General features: G+C 43.4%; 1 protein-coding gene across 1 annotated transcript in view; it reads right to left on the reverse strand.

The window, feature by feature from the left end:
- Positions 1–18,174, reverse strand: part of LOC147244237 (leucine-rich repeat transmembrane neuronal protein 4) — a 130,817-nt gene that overhangs the window by 103,110 nt on the left and 9,533 nt on the right. The window contains exon 2 of the mRNA XM_086186513.1: positions 12,165–13,723. Coding sequence (XP_086042639.1) covers positions 12,165–13,723 — 1,559 coding nt within the window. The remainder of the gene's footprint in view (positions 1–12,164; positions 13,724–18,174) is intronic.

The following is an 18,174-nucleotide window of genomic DNA, read 5'->3' on the forward strand; positions in this document are numbered from 1 at the left end:
TGTTTAATTAACCAAACATATTTCCCGCAGCTTTGATAAGAGCCCTTTTATTCTGAGGACACACACCGGAGTATTTGTGATCTGACCACTGAGGGAAACGTGCCAATCTGCTCTCGCTTCCCTCTGACTTTTTTTACCTGACTTCAAATAAAGCTCGGAGTCTTCAGCGATCAGAGGACGGACAGCCGTCCACAGACAAAGGCCTGTATGTCTTTGTGAACGGGCGCCTGCCAATCGAGCTGTCGAGTCTGGATGAGTGCCTGATTTCTCTGGCTTTCTAGCGGCTCCTCCTGTCCACCTGTCGACTGTTTCATCCTGTTGATCGGGCCTCTGCCAGATTCGCATGCATACCTGTCTCACGCCACTTCAAGCCCGAGCGCCAGTCCATCATTTCTGCCTGTTGAATTCAAGGAACAGGGGCCCTAAGTGAACGCTGTCAGCTCCAACAAACATCTCCTTCGCTCTGGGATTGGACTTTATTTTTTAATAGCTGTACATTCTTAAAGTGCTTAATAATTGATCACCAATTTGAAGCAGTGCAGCAGCACACAGCACTAACCAGTTAACTCTAGTAACCAACTTTGGAAACCCCAACAGTTGTTAACTTGGGTTCACAATTTATTCCCTGTTTTTTTGGTCTGTTTTATTACACTTTGGCAAATTGTCACAATTAAAAACATAAATATGAGATGAAGGATTGTGTCAATCAGATGAATTTTTGCTGGCGTGTGTGTGCTGTATCAGTGAACCAGGTTGTGGTGTGTCCAATTAGCCTTTTTTTTTTTTTTTTTTTTTTAAGGAGATGGAGAAAAATTTGAAGCAGCCCAAAAGAAACTCACCATTTTGTCCCAAACACATTCCCACATTAATGGGAACATGTGACATAAGCCATCAACATGCTAGATGCAGCAACTTGAGAAAAAGAAGAAAAAAAAAGGCGTATGTGGCAAATGTAGCATGCTCATCCTCATGCAACTACTCTTCCTGTTTACCGGTCACTCAGTGAAATCCAATATGGCTGCCACAGGAAGTTAACTAAAGTGGCCAGCAATGATGAGGTTCCAGCTGAGACCACACTGAAGGATCCCGAGGCATTTAGAATCAGTACTTGTTAATCCAGTTAGCAATTTAAAAACACTACAGACAACTGACACGAGACCAGATGGAGAAAATGCGATGATTCCGAGGTTATGTTTTATTTCCATGACTGCTGAGAAGACCTGTGGGTTTTTAATTCACATCATAGGAGTTCAGATCCTGATGAAAGTCACACTGAAACTGCATCTATTGCACCTGTGTGTGTGTGTGTGTGTGTGTGTGTGTGTGTGTGTGTGTGTGTGTGTGTGTGTGTGTGTGTGTGTGTGTACATCTGCTCCTTGAAGCCTCAGCACCCACTGGTCGGACTGATAACACCCCTCCACAGGTTCACTCACTTCACAAATGTTTTGCTGCAGTTCAACACTGCAGCATTCAGTGACAGATGAACGCGGGTCAAAGTTCACCTGCATTCAGATTTCAACTTGCATCATCAACTAACAGCAACATAGAAACACTGAGTACATTTACATGCCCTCAGTACTCCACTATTACTCCAGCCTTGACTCTTAATCTGAAAATCACTTAACTGTTTTCCTCTAAAAATCCTGTTTCCATTCAGCCGCACAAATTCTGACTGGCTGGGCTTGCATATCGACTGGGTACAGAATTAAATGTCCGCTCGCGTTGTTTCTCCTCTGTCCAGTTACACAATGAGACTTGACTTCTCTTAATGTGCGTTCAGGACAGAAACGTGACCTTAGGCGTTATTCTACTCTTTCCACACTCGGTGATCAACCCTTTTATCATTAAGAGGAATTCAGAAGTTAGCAGGGCTAGCATTAAGCTAGCGTACCCACATGTAAACATGCAAGAGGTCGTCTGGCCAGCTGGGGACGAAAAGCCCAAATGTACGGAAGACTCGTTTATACAGTACTGCAAAAACCTTCCTTCGCTAATATTTTGCGTTATAAATGTGGAAGAGATACAAATGCTCATGGGGATGGAACAAAAACAGCTCATTTGTACAAGAGTGAGGGGCACATGAGAGCAACATCCACAGCTGACGGACAGCTTGAATTCATCACCTATCCATCAACAGGAAGTTTGAAAGACGAGGCGCCGGGCTCCTCCTTCACGTAGAGAGCGTCTCTGTCAATTAGCACTTTTGTCAATTAGGAGGCACCATCGAAAAAACTCTCTCTGCAAGCGTTCCTTGAAAGAGGCAGTCTTAGATTCTTGACACCGCGCCACATGAAATAGATTTAAGAGATATAACTTTTTTTAAAGCTAAAATATTTTTTCATTTGCCAGCAGCGTTATGCAAGATTGACACAGTGATTCCACTTGAGTCATTGTCAATTCATTAAATAGTACAAGATTTTCTGGGAAGAGTAAGTCTGCTCAACTTCAGCAGAAGTGTTTCCTTCAAAAGCAAGTGTTCCTGGGATTACAAGAAGTGATTAAAATGCCTGTCATAGCCATGCCTGCTACTTTTTCTTTTTACCTGAACAGATGTACTGTCGCAGGTACTTAGAGATGCACTTAGATGTGGGCGCATGATGACTAATCTCCATCTTTGCTCATACATACTGATTTACAAGCATTTGAATTCTGTGACTAATGGGCGAGGTGATAGCGAGGGTGTTCAACCCCGCTTGAAATTGTCGTATAGTTTGCGGGTGGGGAGGGACATGATCCACAGCAAAATCTCCTAACCTTATTTTAGTTCACACACTTGCCACGCATGTAACAGCGGAACGCCAACACCTTTATGCTGGGATTTCTTTCTCAGGAAATACGTTCAGATGCTACAAAGCTTGACATTTTCTATCATATACAATAGCGTGAGTAAAACATTACATGAGCAGTCTTTTTTGTGTCTGTCACTGAGGGTTTTTTTTACCCTCTCACTTATTTCCTCAGAAGAACTCAGAGTTCTGACTCAGCCTGTGGAAACTTCTCTCTGTACAGTTAAAGCAGGAAGGAATATTGAAAATCGTTAAAAGGAAATAAATCCTACTGGGGGAGAAAAACATGAAAATGTACTGTACTGCAGTGGTAAAAGTGTAGTTTTATATACGGGGTGACCTGGAGTGACCCTCCAAACATTATGTACCAGCCCAGTAGTGTTATTTAAGACCGATGTGATCAAAAGTAGCCACCTGGCAGCGCTGGCAGGAGTGGATTCGGAAAAAAAAAGCGCCAATCAATGAGCTGCTCGATTAAAAACGAATCCAAAGTACATCAGTGATAGCGAATTCAATTTGGGGGAACACAGGTTGGCCAATCACGTATCAGGGGTCCATCCTGGACACCCCTCGGTGCACACTGATTCTGGCGAAATACTTGCTGTGCTTCTTGATGCAGTTTTACATTACGCTGCGATGGCCTGCTGAGACCATCCGAATCTTGCAAGCTCAGGACTTGAGCCCTGCAGCTGCGTCCAGACCCCCTCCTGTCTGAACCCACTAAGAGATTACAGACAGTTATCGATCCAGGACTGCATGCTAACTGCTCTTTCTCTGCCAGACAGCGATGCGGCTCCTGATTGGTTCTGGTAGTTGACACCGCGAGCTGAATCGTATAAAGAAATGGCATCTCTCAAAGCAGCAAGCATAACTTTAGCAGAAAACACACAGCTGGATGTGCTCAACAGCAATAATACAAGAACAGGAGGACGCACCGGTGGAGGTTCTTGGCAGAAGAGATGTTTTTGCCATTCTTCCGACTAGATTCGTCATGTCGTGGCATCACCTCTTATGCTGATTGGCTGAAGGAGACTGCCTGTCAGAGCAAGTGCTCCGCCCTCTCACAGAGGTACGAGCTCCACATAAAATAGAAGAGCTTAACTTTTGACCAAGATGCTACTGGTACTGGTCATTATCTTGTTTTATATCATCATCTATAAAGAGAAGCGAGAGCAGATTTCAGCTGGACCGTACTGGTTCATCCATCACTGGAGATGGACTGGGGGGATAAAAGCCATGAAGTTAAACAGTTTTCCTTCCGTTTACGTTTCTCATACTCAAAGTCATCGATGGTGTAAACTCCAACGCACGATACACACACGTTTCTGGGTTTTGTCTTGTGTGGTTGAACCCAGTTTGTAGAAGCAGGCATGTTGTGTGTCCATATGGATGATGAGACAGAACCGTGTGTGTGGAGCAGCAATGTTTCTATCCATTAGAACTGGCAAGAGACCAAATGATGTGCAGCTCTGCAAGTCAACAGACCCAGATGAGTGATATTCATGATAACTGCTGAGTGGGTAAAAAGTAAGTCCAAACTGCAAATTGTGAAAGGATTATTTTCAACTTGTGTGTGTGTGTGTTTTTTTTTGGGGGGGGGGGGGGGGGGCAATGGGGGATAACAGAGGTGGTGCCTCAGCAAGTTAAGTATGAATGATGCACTTGGGTTGCATTGTGAAAAACAAGAAAGAAAAATACTTGCTTTTTTTTTTTTTTTTTTGCAGGTGATGTAATTGCTATATTGGAGATCTAACACCCTCATTAAGCCCGGATCAAACAGAGGAGCAGAAAACAGCGGCATGGAACCAAAGTGTGAAACAGACAGGATTAGCGGGTTGAGAGAGATGTTCTCTCAAGCACAAAGCATGTTTGAAGTCTCCCACGTGGCTAATTGTCGAGTGAAGACACTAACATTGAGAGGTTCAGCCTCCCCACTGAATTACAGATAGCTTACTTGCCCTTGGCTGGCCTCCAAGTGTTTGTTGATTTTTTTCTGAGCAATTAACAATCTGACATCATGACCTTGGACTGTCATGAGCGGGGAGGGCGACTCATACCTCAAAAATAGCAGGAAGAGTAAACGGGTGCACGCTGTATGAGTAACACAACTGATCTACCGATCCTGACCGTTTACATGACTCAATTTCATTTCAAAGGATTTAATCTGCACCCCTTCGCAAAAAAAACCCTTCTTTTCTCAATTAGCAAAACTGCAAACATGTTCTTTATTAAAACGGCCTCAGTAGGTGCTTGCCTTGATTTTCTCTGCAAAAAAGTTATTTTTGTCCTTGAGCAGCTGCTTAAAATGACCTACATTAACACTTATTTATCATTTACATTTAGAAAATTGTTTTCCTGAACTCCCCCTGCAATGCAAGCTAGCCACATACATATTTGGCTTGAAGCTAATTAAAAAAAAAAAAATCACTAATAGTGGCTAACGGCTAAAAAAACCAACAGCAACAACAACAAAAAAAACCTGTCCCATCCGCAATCATTCAAAGCACCGCATGCGAGGTGCTAATTAGATTATACCTGACGATGTGCTTGAGATTTAAGAAATGGACATTTTTGGGACCCTTTGCTTTTGTTAGCCATCAGTGTTAGCTTCTAGCAAAAGCTAGCGCACGTGGCTGGCTCTTTCTGCGTGCTGAGTACAAGACACCCCATTCCTGGATATATCTTTTTAAATTCAAGGTTTAGTTTTGGTTATTGGTGGCAGAGATCCAACTATTGCATGTTTCTGAGCAACAGCTCCAACACTCACATGTACCGTGACATACACTAACTCATGAAGGGCAGCAAGACCTGACATGGGAAAAGCTGGAGCTGTTTTTAGAATGATACTGTCTTGACTGGGGCCTTGATAAATGGCCTAAATGACTAATCAATGGTTGAAAATCTTCTGTCAGTCAACCTATTGATTACTCAACTATCTTTTAGCACAATGGATTAGCACTGTGAAAAGCTTTTTGAGAGATAATTCTGAAAGAACAAAGTCAGCTAGAAAGGAACTTTTCTGAAATGCAGTTAGAAGAGAGGTGCAAATGATTTTAATAATTTTCCTCAACAGCCTAGCGAGTTTGTTACAGAGAGAAAATAGAATGACCTCAGTAGGCTGCAGCAAAAAACCTATTAATAAACGTTGCTAAAGGGCCGTACACGCAGGAGAAGTAGGTACTGTATCAGTCCAGTTTTTAGCATCAGAGCTGGGGCATCTTAAAAATAGGAACAACTACTGTGTGTGTACGTTCCAGAGGACTGTGAACTGAGTAAAATGAAATGTTAGTTGAGGGATTAGAGGAGCATTTCTGGGTATCTAGCAGAACAGAACTGGAGTATCATCAAGATCTTTGGCAATGTTTGTTAAATGGTCGACAGTGTTTCAAATGAACAGCCAAAACATAAGGCAGCACGGTGGTGCAGTGGTCTGTACTGTCGCCTCACAGCAAGGAGGATCTGGGTTTGAGTCCCGGCTCCATCACGGGATCTTTCTGTGTGCTGCCTATCCCAGCAGCCTTCAGTTGAGAGGCGGGGTTCACCCTGGACAGGTCACCAGTCCATCACAGGACCAACACATAGAGACAGACAACCATTCACACTCACAGTCACACCTACGGTCAATTTAGAGTATCAATCAGCCTCGTCCCCTCTTGATGTCTTTGGACTGTGGGAGGAAGCTGGAGTACCAGAGAGAACCCACACAGGAACAGGGAGAACATGGAGACTCACACAGAAAGATCCTGTGATGGAGCCAGGACTCAAACCCGGAACCTTCTTGCTGTGAGGCCACAGTGCTGACCACTGCACCACCGTGCCGCCCCTGTAGATTAATTGATAATGAAAATAATCCTTAGCTGCAGCCCCAGCGTACATGATAGGCATTATTAGAATGGAGTAGATCACTTCGCTGTGTAGGGTGGCTCAGTAACAAGGCAGGTCAAAAAAAAAAAGTTAAAAGATGCCAAATGATGCTCCACACAAGAAAAGGTGTGGGAGGCCTGAAGCAGCACAAACTCAGGATTAGGCCAAATCAACTGCCTACAACAGTAGCGAGAACGAAACTGTGGATAAAAATGAAATGATAGAAAGAACTCGCTCTTTGGAAAGATTGAAGTGACACAAGAAAATGAGGCCTGTGCTATCTCCAAGCCACTCACTAAAAAGGCTGCCAAACACACATCGGTGTCAAGTGCCGACTGATAAACGACAATCAAGTGAAGAGGCCCGAGCTGAGTTATGGGGTGAGTTATAGCATGGCACCAAATCCAAATGAGAGAAATTGTGAGAGTGACACAGGAGGAATAAGCAATTCCCACTCGGGAGAGATGAACACATCTGAGCCACGATAGCCTGGAGACCGAGGAGGGGCACGGGGGCAGCAAGGTGGGGAGGGTGCAGCAGCGTTCCGCCGGGTGATTTATGTCTACGCGAGAGCAACAGAATGTAGAAACAAGATCGGAGCACATTCTGAGATGAACTCGGGACTTGGCGGACTGCTGACTGATAGTTCCTGCCTCTAGTCTACCATGTTTTAAGATGAGACGGAGGGACAGATAAGGGTTGAGAGAACTCTCAAGGGCATCTTAAAAAACAAAATGGAAGAGAGTACAGGGATGAAAAAGAGGCTGATGGAAATAGAACTCTTTCTGTGTCCAGATGTAGCAGAGAGCTGGGCCTTCATGTTAACATACATATTTTGAGACAGAAAATGCCTCCACAATATGTCGATATGAGCTGTTCGATCCCCTACAGGAATATTGATGTAATCATCGGGATGCGTGAAGCAGCAGACGGATGGATCAGACTGTATAACAGCAGCTGGCAGCCTGCAGCGTCCTGCTACATCTGCAGTTCTCCTTTTACACTCATATTGCAATTTCAAGGATTATGTTTCTTAAACTTTAATATGCATTAAAATAAGACTTTTCTGAGTAGCTGTTATGTTCAATACTAAAAGGGGAAAAAAAAGAGCCACTGATCTGAATCTAAAAAGTTCCATTAAAGCTACAGAAGACAAAGCAGAATCACTTGAGTGCGGTTTTTTAGAAAAGTAACTTTAAACTTTCCGGTCTTAATTCTGAATTATGCAAGTCATTCATCAACCTTGTTCATCAGTATATAACTTGATCTATTAGATCGGACAAGAGACATTTTTCTGATGATTCTTTTGTCTCTGTCTTCTTCTTCTTCGTCTTCTTCATGACAAATATTCAAGTCCATTTTTTAAAATGTGACACTCCGCTTGCTCCATCGTGCTGAATTGGCTCTTACAACTCTCAGTACGGGTCTATTTCTACTGAATTTAGCAAATAAAAGAGCACCTAATTGCCAAGTTCAATCAAGTCAAGATAAAAAGGCCTAATAATAGATACGGCGCTTTTAAAGGTAAACAGCCGAGCTGCTTCAAGCTATCTGATGGAGTGACTGTTGGCTATAGTGTGTGGGTCCCTAAATGTGGAGATGGTATCTTTCATCTTCTGTCGAGTTTTTCTAGACAGAGCAACGAGAGTCTGTTAAAGAGGTGCGATTATGCTAATTTCCAGTTTTTTATGTAATATGTATATATCATGGTCGATTATGCACACCAGCAATTCATCTCCTCCAAACATGCGAAGAAGTTTAGTCTGTATAGAGAAGTAGCCCCCTCCTGGTCTTGAACTTTCATCCACAGGGTACCAAGCCTGGCTGGCATGGCAGCTTGAGCAAATATTCAACGGTAGTGACTGGGCTCCATCTATTTGGGACGTGTGCCCACACCTTACCCCTCACACAGGGGTCAACCTGACCTGAGGGTCCTTCATACGGCGTGGACACACACACATGCTGGTCTCTTAGCAAACAATTCCCCTTCTCTATAGCAAAGGCAGAGGGTACACTCAACCTGGGTTAAACCTAAGGACCACAGGGCACCACCCATGCTCCCCCAAGACCACAATGCTAAAGAGCTATGCTAGCTGGCATTGTAGCCACGGCTGTCACATTCAGAGCATCTTTGGATTCAGAGTTTTAAGCCAAAACCATACCAAACAGAAGGATCCTGACAATGAAATCAGTGTGTGGGATCTACTCACCTCATAAGTCAGTGAGAAAATTGTGAGTGACTTAATGTTGTAGAAAAAAACAAAAACAACAGGAAGCAGGTGACTATTGACCAAGACAAATGAACTGATAAGTTCCAGGGTTGCGTCCGAATTGCCAAGTGGCAACCTACGTCCTACTGCTACCACCCACCGCTACAGCCTACTCCTACGACATAAATACGGCGGCACCATTCGGACACCCTAGAAGATTGGTGGTGAAGCACGACCTCTGCTGGCAGAGCACAGATACCGCAATTAGGCAGACAGCACCAACGAAAGCCCCACCTGCTGGCCTGACTGTCGTACTGCACTCCACTCTGAACGCACCTTTCACTCATTCTCTATTATTAAGCACATTAACGCACCTGTAAAGGTGTGCTCACACACGTTGCGTTTGGTGTGAACACACCTTTAGTCATCAAAAATGACTATAAATGTTGGTGTTGCATAAGAATGGGAGACTGTTGGTGGCACAAACTTGACTTGCGGGTCCCCAAGTTTTTAGGGGACGAAAAAGAAGTCCGCGGTGCATTGTGGGCCAATGGTTGCTCCGTAGGACGCACCTGAACCAACCTACAATGTGGGCATGTTTAGGCTGGAATTTAGGTGGCGAACTACTCACGCCAGTTGTGGTTTCGGACAGCCTACGACCTACTCTGAGACCTACGATCCGACCTACTTGGCAATTCAGATGCAGCGAAAGTGAAGCAGACAAAGAAAGGAAGTGTGCAGCACACAAAGACAAGGGAGCAAAGTTGTTTCAAAATAAAACAGGAACTAAGTCACCTCAACAAAAACACAAGGAGAAAACACAAACACCTTGAGGAAAAGAAGACAAAAGACGAGAGCAACAAAACTCAATGTCCACAACTTCATCATAGGCTTCCTCATTCAGGCCTTGACACAACTAACTTGTAACTGATGTCAGTCTACATACCGATATCAAAATATCCAATAGTTTCTGTCAAAAAGGGAAATCCTGGTTCTGGAGCACAGTTGTCTTCAAACAATTGTGGGAAAGTGTGAAACTCAAAATAGCAGTTAATGAAATCTACACCTTAAGACGCCATCCTGAGGTAAAACCTGGTAGTCAGAGCCAAACAAAGTGGGTCAGAAATTACTGTTCTATACCTTTATGTCATTATTTAACACTTTGTCCTTGCTTAACAAGTGCAGTTAAATATATAAATCTGTAGATTCCAACACAAAGCTACTTCTAAGCCTTGAGACGTGACGGTTTCCACGAGGACCCTAAAGTGAACACAGTGATTCATTTCCCACTGATCCAAAGGCTCATATGTTTTCTGTCTTCAACTTTATCTTCATCGCTATTATTGTCATGCCTGGTATTATTATGATATTGATATTCCCGTGGGCAGTTCTCTCCTGCTGGGAAAGTTTACTTCTCATTTGTATTGTAGATGGTGGACATCAAAACACCTGATAATTAATTCAAACATGCTCCTGCAACATCAATTTTGTTGATACATAAAAAGGTCAATAAGTCTCTCATGTGTTTTGATCCATATCTTGTGGTTAATACTCTGTTAATCAGGAGTTCCAGTTACCATGTGCGCAACGACAGTGTGAACATTTTCTTTAACCCTTAAATATGGATTTGAACAAGTTATTTTGGGGGGGGGGGTGTTTTGATGAGAAGACAGTCTGACACATTGGTTTGAAGCCATAAAAGACGTGTCAAAACAAGGTCGTCACTCATCATCGTACACAGTGTCTGAATGTTTTGTGCATCTCACAGTTTTGTCCCTCATCAGAACTTCATTCCAATTGTGCATTTCATTTAAAACAGTCTCAGCAAACAAATGAGGGGCCTTATATACAGGAAGATGAGGAAAACAAAATGGCTGCTGGGATTCGTCTACAAAACACGAAACCCAAACGAAATACTGTGAATATTACATATTGAGGGGGAACTGCCTCCAGGAAAGCCAGACGGTCAGTAACAGAAATGAAAAATAATGTGTAGGATTGAGCTCGCCTCCCCCTCTTGCTGTTTAAACCAATGCATTTATAGTCCTCCCTCCAGAGAGAAACTGCCAGATCCATGCCATAGAAATGATAAGAACATCTCGAAAGTAGACGCAGTATGAGTGGGAAGGTGATGTGAAAATACACAGAGCTCAACCATGCTATGTCTAATGCCTGTTGGGTTACAGCTTCACAGGGAATAGGGAGACCTGGTCAACCAGGTAGCCCGTCCGTGTTTACAGAAATAATGCTGCAGAATATATTTCGAGCTCTGCTTGGGTGTAACTTGAAAAACCTACAAAAAAAAAATCCTCAATAGAGTGAAAAGGGTTTTTTTTCTCTTAGAATATTGCAGTATATCAGTGCGTAGTCAGTAAAAAAAACAAGAGTGGGCACATTGCTGTACTCTGTAAATACTGCTTTGAAGAAATTCAGTTGTCTTTGTACAACACATTTCAAAGGATCCCTACTCCTTTTGGGACTGTCAAACGCTATGTGTGCGTGTGTGTGTATGTGTTTGTGTGTGTGTTTGTATGTATATTAGTAAAAGTACAGGTCACTAGTAAAAGTATGTTCTTCCTTTTAAAAGTTTGAGCCAGGAAGTAAGCAAGTTTAGCAAGTCATTGTGCTGGAGAGGAAGGGAAAAAAATCAGAAATCTGCTGGGAGTCGATGAGCATTTAAGTATTTTTCAACAGCTATCATGAGTTATAGCTGTGTCAAGAAAAGTGTGAAGTCATCAGCTCAGGGGAAGCTCTATTCAGTGACAACAGTCTCTATTAGCATTCACATTGAGTGTCCAGGAGTGAATCTTCCCACCATTCAGCAATTCTCCTTACACAATACTGTTCATCAAAAACTGAATAGCAGTAGAGCAAACACAAAACACAAAGCCTGTTATATGCAAGCTAAAAAAAGAAAGAAAAAAAAGCTAAGGGGTACTGAAAAAGCACAACTATCTTATCACACACACACAACATAGCCTGAGCTCTAGATTATGCGGAACAGGAAATGTAATAGTCCCATTCATGCTTATTTCTGTACAATTCTGAGGCAGAACAAATATTTTCACCTCAGCAGAGATTAAGTGAATACATAATCCATTTCAAAGTATCTTATTATACACAAAGTGACACTAAAAGCACCTAAGCTTGATTCAATAATTATCAATAGAACACAATGTTATCCTAACCTGCTAAGTGAGGCTAAGTGATCTACATCTATCAAAGCAGTATAAATAATTACCTCCGGCCGTCTCGCTGTGGACAGAGTTTTGTTTAGGAGGAGTGGCGGTGGTGTGGGTCATACCTCGCATTCTCGGGAGCCTGAGATGGTATAGGTGCAGGGTCCGGTTCCATTGACAAGAACATCCATGGCCTCAGAATTGGTGGGTTTGTAGTCCACATAGTACTCCTGCAGGGGAGAGCTCAGGGTGCGCTCCGTCTCCCTAGATTTCTTGCGGCGTTTGCGGGCCGCAGCCGAATGCTCCTGCAGCTGCTTTACACTGCTAGGATAGCGCTTCCACGACACATAGATTACCAACAGGATCATTGCAACAGAAAGAAAAAGGGCCACGCTTCCTGCGACAATCTTATGGAAGGACACCGGCTCCAGGTCTTGATCAGGCGGAAGTGCCACTGGTTGGGTAACAGCTGATGATGTGGGGCTTCTGATAGATCCCTCTCTCTTTCCAGAACCAGTTGGCGAAGCCACAATGGCTGGATGATGCTCAGAATGCATGGAGACAGTGGTTGGGGTTGGAGGAATGCTCACGGTGAGCATTGTCACCAAGTTTGATTGACAAACGCCAAAGGCGTCGACGGCATCCATCACTTTCTCACCCTGGGCCTTCTTTGGGGAGGCACAGATCATGGTGGTCTCCTTTGCCCCTCTGAAGTTTCTCAGCCAGGCCACCAGAGGACAGATGGCAGGTCCACAGTCCCATACATTCCCAGCTAAACTAATGGTAGTCAGAGAGATCCAGGCATCTACCACCTCCTGGGAGACATTGGTCAGCTTGTTGGAGTCCAGATTGAGGGTCTGCAGGTTGGGCAGACATTGGTAAACTACAGCCTCTAATTCTGCCAGATCATTCCCAGACAAATCAAGTTTCTGGATGGAGGCCCAGGCCGAGGTTAGGCCCTGGCTCATTGAGCGAATTCGATTCCACTGCAGGTAAAGTGCCCGCAAATTGTAGAGGCGTGGAAAGTGAGAGAAATTGATCTTTGAGAGCTGGTTATGCTCCAGATGCAGCTCTGTGAGCTTGACAAGGCCTGAAAAAGCATTCCGGGTGATGCTGCGCATGCGGTTGTAACCCAGATCAAGGAACTCAAGATTTCTGCAATCTTGGAACAGACGGACTGGGAGGGTCTTTAGAGAGTTTGAGCGTATATGAAGGCTGAGAAGCTTCCGTAGGCCCTGGAACTGCCCTGGCTGCAATGCCTCAAGTTTGTTGTATGACAGGTCCAGATTACGCAAATTAGGTACAGGGTGGAATGTGGTATTGTGGAGTGATGTGATCTTGTTGGAGCTCAGGATCAGTTCTTTGAGTCTGCGAACCCCTTGGAAGGCCATTCCATCCACAGATGCAATGTAGTTGTGGTCCAAGTAGAGCCAGATAAGATGGTTAAGGCCAACAAACTGGCCTGCCCTAAGACTCATAAGGCTGTTGTACCGTAGAGACAGGCCTTCACACCCTCCGGACAGGTTCTTGGGTACATCGCGAAAGGCGCTTGACTCACAGTAGACAATTTTTCCATCACAGCGACAGCTCTTTGGGCATGGGCGCTCACTTAGGGATGGATTTGCTGCCAGCCACACCTGCATCAGGAGTTGGACCACTAGCCAGCGACGCCGCAGAGCAGAGCCTACAGGGACATGGAGAGAGGAAAGAAATATGAGAAATGAAATCAAAAAGAACCAATGGATAATTAATAATTTCCCCAAGGAAAACAATTGCTGCACTTTTCCTGGTATTCAGGATCGGAAATGTCATGAACCATGTATATGCCCTAAAGAATTATTTATTGGAATAAAATGAGAGGATATGATAGGCATTATAATTACCGCAGTACGATTCAAAAAGTTGACATTTCTGTGTTTCAGTTCATATTCAGCATACTGATGAATGTGTGAGCATCCAAATTGGAAAGAAACCAACTTCCTTGTCATGAAATATAAAAGCAATGTCACCAGATAACATAACATTGAGCAGTGAAAGTCAGGATGACTATAAATAGCCGTTGTTAGATCATAGCAAAAGAGAACGGTTCCACCTTCCTTATTGATGTGGGAATAAAAACATAAAAGCAGGGGTCCTCTCAAGCACTTCCTTCCGGACTTCTTTAAACCTCCAAAAATGGATAATACTCCCTTTCACCCCCTTTACAAGCAGTATCAGACATTTTTCAGATCAGATTCTTCTAGATTCCAGGTCTTTCCTAATGCCCAGAAGTAATACGCCCTTCGTGATGCACATATCCCCTTCTTTCACTCAACTTATGTCTACAATATCTATGATATCTTATATCCATCCAACAACGAGTGAGATTTCTTTCTAAGTTTATTTCAATTCTATTCCTGAAAACCTTGAGCAAGGGTCCATACCTTTACCATTCAATCGATATGACAGGAATTCTGGTGAATGGGAAAATTTGATTATGGATTATTAAACCGTACTGCTTCGTGTCACAGTCAATCTTACGAGATATCTGATACCTAGGGATATAGCTTTTTTTTATCATTTTTACCTTTTGGACATTTTTAATTTGCTACTAATTAAATACCAGCTCATTTGATGTGGAACAACGGAACAACATTGCATTCCAGAGCTGTGTAACAAATATTTTGGCATTGACCTTGCTTCAAAATTCTTGAGTAAAGTCAGAAAATGCCACATCATTCAGTGCTACGTTTCAATAACTGAAGAGCAAAGTTGCAGTTTATTTTCCTTGTTTTTAAACAGCTTTGGGGGGAGGGGGGGTGCTGAAAGATAAATCTTAAGAATTGAAACTGACAATATGAATTTTTGCTCAATTTGGAGTCTATTTTCATGTTATTCAACAGTTCTGAGTGTGTGAAAATGCCAAGAAGGGCTGGGACAGATGTTACATAATACAATCAGCCTTCATCAGCGGTGTATATGCACCAGCATGTGCAGTGGGAGCAGTCCCCCCCTTCAATTTTGAAAATGGTAGAAAAAAAAGAAGAAATCACCTGGTTGAGATGAATCTGGATTTAAAGAAAGACTTAAATGAAGCTTTTGCCATTTTTGCAAACGTCACTATTGTCTCCACACCACTGATGCATGTGCATTTGAGGGTAAATCATCCTGCTGAGCACACTACACCTAAAGTGATGCAGCTGCTATCCAATGGCATCAGATGAATGGCGCCGCCACTCCGGGATAAAATATACACAACGAGCATGATGGAGTAAAGGGAATACACGCCGATCCACCTGTTTGGATGTAGGTCTGGACTTGGAACATTAATGGAGCAGAAGGTGCTCCAGCTGCTGAGAACTTTATGTCCGTAAGTTCCAATTTGTGAAAGACGGGTTGGAGTTGAAAATTGGAGCAGGAGGACCATTATATTGGCCAATAAAAAGGCCAAAAATAGAAGAAAAAAATTGGCTTCAAAAACAAGAGGCGATGGACTAAGCCCTCAGTATCGGACAGCGCAGCCCAGAGCAGACAGACAGGCTTCTGATGTCTCTTAAACAAATTCTGCAGCATTAAGATACATTAACTGCATTACAAATTGAGTCGGCACCAAAGTGAAAAAATCAATCAAGGAACTACCAACAGAAATGTATCGCCATCTGCTGTCTGGCATCAGAACTACAGTCTGACCATGACGAACACCATTATTTCCTTCAGTAACAGGGCTGCTCACACTTCAGCTCCGACTGAGCCAATAAAACCATCGTGACGTCTGTTCTCTCTTTTATTTCCTGCAGATTGAAGCTTCACTCAAATCACTTAAGCTGACCTGAGAGGGTCTTTTTTTTCCTGGGCTGGACCAGCATTTGCCTGCTTTACTGCACCTCTACTGGGCCAAGACTGGCAGCTTTCCAGCGAATTATTTACAGACCCACACAGGACCCTCTGGGGGGCCCAACTGTGGATGGATTTAGTCGGCACACTGATTTTGAGGGTCGGACGACATATGTGCCAATGTGTAATTGTTATTTTAAATGACCTTTGCTTGTGATGTATACATTATGCAGAAGAAATATGACAGAATATCAGAGGAAAAAGTCAACACGCAGTCATTTAATGTTGCCTCTCAGTGACAAGCAAACAACGCAGCAAGTACTCCAATACATCAATACACTTCAATACACATTTCACTCTGGTAAAATGGGCAATTCATGCAATGTGACATGGTTGTACTATAGCCAAGAATATTAAGAAAATAAGCCAGCAAGCTCGTCTTGACTTGTTTTGCCCTGTTTTTTTGTGCCTCCCTCCTCCCTCAACTCCTCCATCCCTGCCTGTGTTTCAGTGAGTAAGTGTACGTGTTTATGTGTGTGTGTGTGTGTGTGTGTGTGTGTGTGTGTGTGTGTGTGTGTGTTGATGCTCATGCTCTCCAGCCTTCTGCACTTGTCATCAATCAGCTCATCATCCTTCAGAGTGAGAACCCCAGCTCTTTATCTCCTAATTGCTAATTGTTAGCTAACCTTTGTGGTAGTAAGTCGTCCAGGCTATTCAAGTGTGCTCGCTTCCTGTGACGAACACTCCTCTCCGCTCCCAGGAATCCAAGCATCCTCGCTCCCTTGTGTCTCCATGTCCACCCCGCTTCAGTTAGCTGCCTGCCCTGCTCAGCCAGCTTCACCCTCGCCTGCCACACAAGCGTCTGCTTCAGCGATCGCCACCTCGACCTCATCACCACAATTCCCACCACAATTTATTGCAGCCTTTGCTGCAACAAATCCTTTTGCCATTACTACCTTGTTGCCTGTGTGTGTAACACAGCTGTATGGCCGGCAGCTAGTGCTTGTGGAAAACCTTGTTCCCATTTTATTTACCCTATCAATGTTGGTTACCTTTTAAGGTTTCCTGGAGCACCACAGGGACACTAATCCCATAACTTTCCTGTCAGTGTCATACACTATGTGGGGAAACATGGTCTTTTTCTCCTGCAGACAGTTACAAAATTAAAAATCTTTCTGAAGGCTACGGATGCTGCAGGCAGCATGGCCAGGGAAATTAATGTCAGCCTCCCTCTGATAAAAGAAGGAGAGTGTCTTCTTGATGTCTCCATAGTCCTGGAGGATTCGTTTATTCTGTATGGCATTGAGGAGGACTACTCACATGTGGTAGCAATGCTAATGGGTCTGCTATGCACTGATATATGCAATTACTACTGAAATGAGCTGCAGCACACATTCAAAGTCATTCTCATGAATATTGGCAGCGAGTGCTGCTCTGCAAGGGTTCATGGAATGAGGAACTGCCTCACCAGACGGAGACAGGAGTTTGTGAGAGGTGTCGGTGGATACGCTGTCTTAGACAGCAATAATACAACTATTGATCTTATTCTAATTAAGACAATATTTCCATTAAGGCATTTCTTACAGAATACTCTATCAGTATTCTTGTTTATGTGCTACAGATCCAGTCTAGCAGGTGAAGACATACATCCCTACATTCTACATCAGTTTCCCTCTGGAATTTGACTTGAAACCTCTTCTGTCATGGTGCAGATTTGAAATGTTAATCAATATAGCAATTGGCATATTGATTGCGATTGATCATCCTGTCTTTTTTTTTTTTTTAGTTCTTTTCCAGCATCATAATTCTACAACTCTGAGCATTGAAGCGAAGTAAAATCTGGTCAACTGGACGTAAGTTTATCTTGAACATTCAAGATAAACTTACGTCCAGTTGACCAGATTTTACTTCGCTTCGATCTACGATGACCTGGATGAATGAGAACCTACACAGACAACTCTGAGCATTAGCAACTTAGCATTAGCAATTAGCACGACCCATTCCTAATTCTGCGTGACTCATGTTTTTTTTACCGCAAAGTCGTACTTTTTCCACAACCGTGAGACCGATGATTTTGGTCTTTTCAGTCATTTCAGTCCTCTGCCTTTCACGTTACCCTGCTATCCTGTTTAGATGTGAAAACACTCTGGGTCAAGACAGACCATAGTGCTCTGCATTTTAGTTCACCTCCTGCAATTAAGTTGGGTCAGGCTTACATTATGTTGTCACTGCAATTCCATCAGACGAGGGTTTGCTGGGAAAAAAGGCCGAGACCTCTCGAGGAGAGGTGGATACGGCTATCACAAGCACTGTGGTGAACTA

Source organism: Aulostomus chinensis, chromosome 19 (genome assembly GCF_037954235.1).
Source record: "Aulostomus chinensis isolate RoL2024-O1b breed Wild chromosome 19, RoL_Achi_v1.0, whole genome shotgun sequence".
Classification (NCBI taxonomy): Eukaryota; Metazoa; Chordata; class Actinopteri; order Syngnathiformes; family Aulostomidae; genus Aulostomus; species Aulostomus chinensis.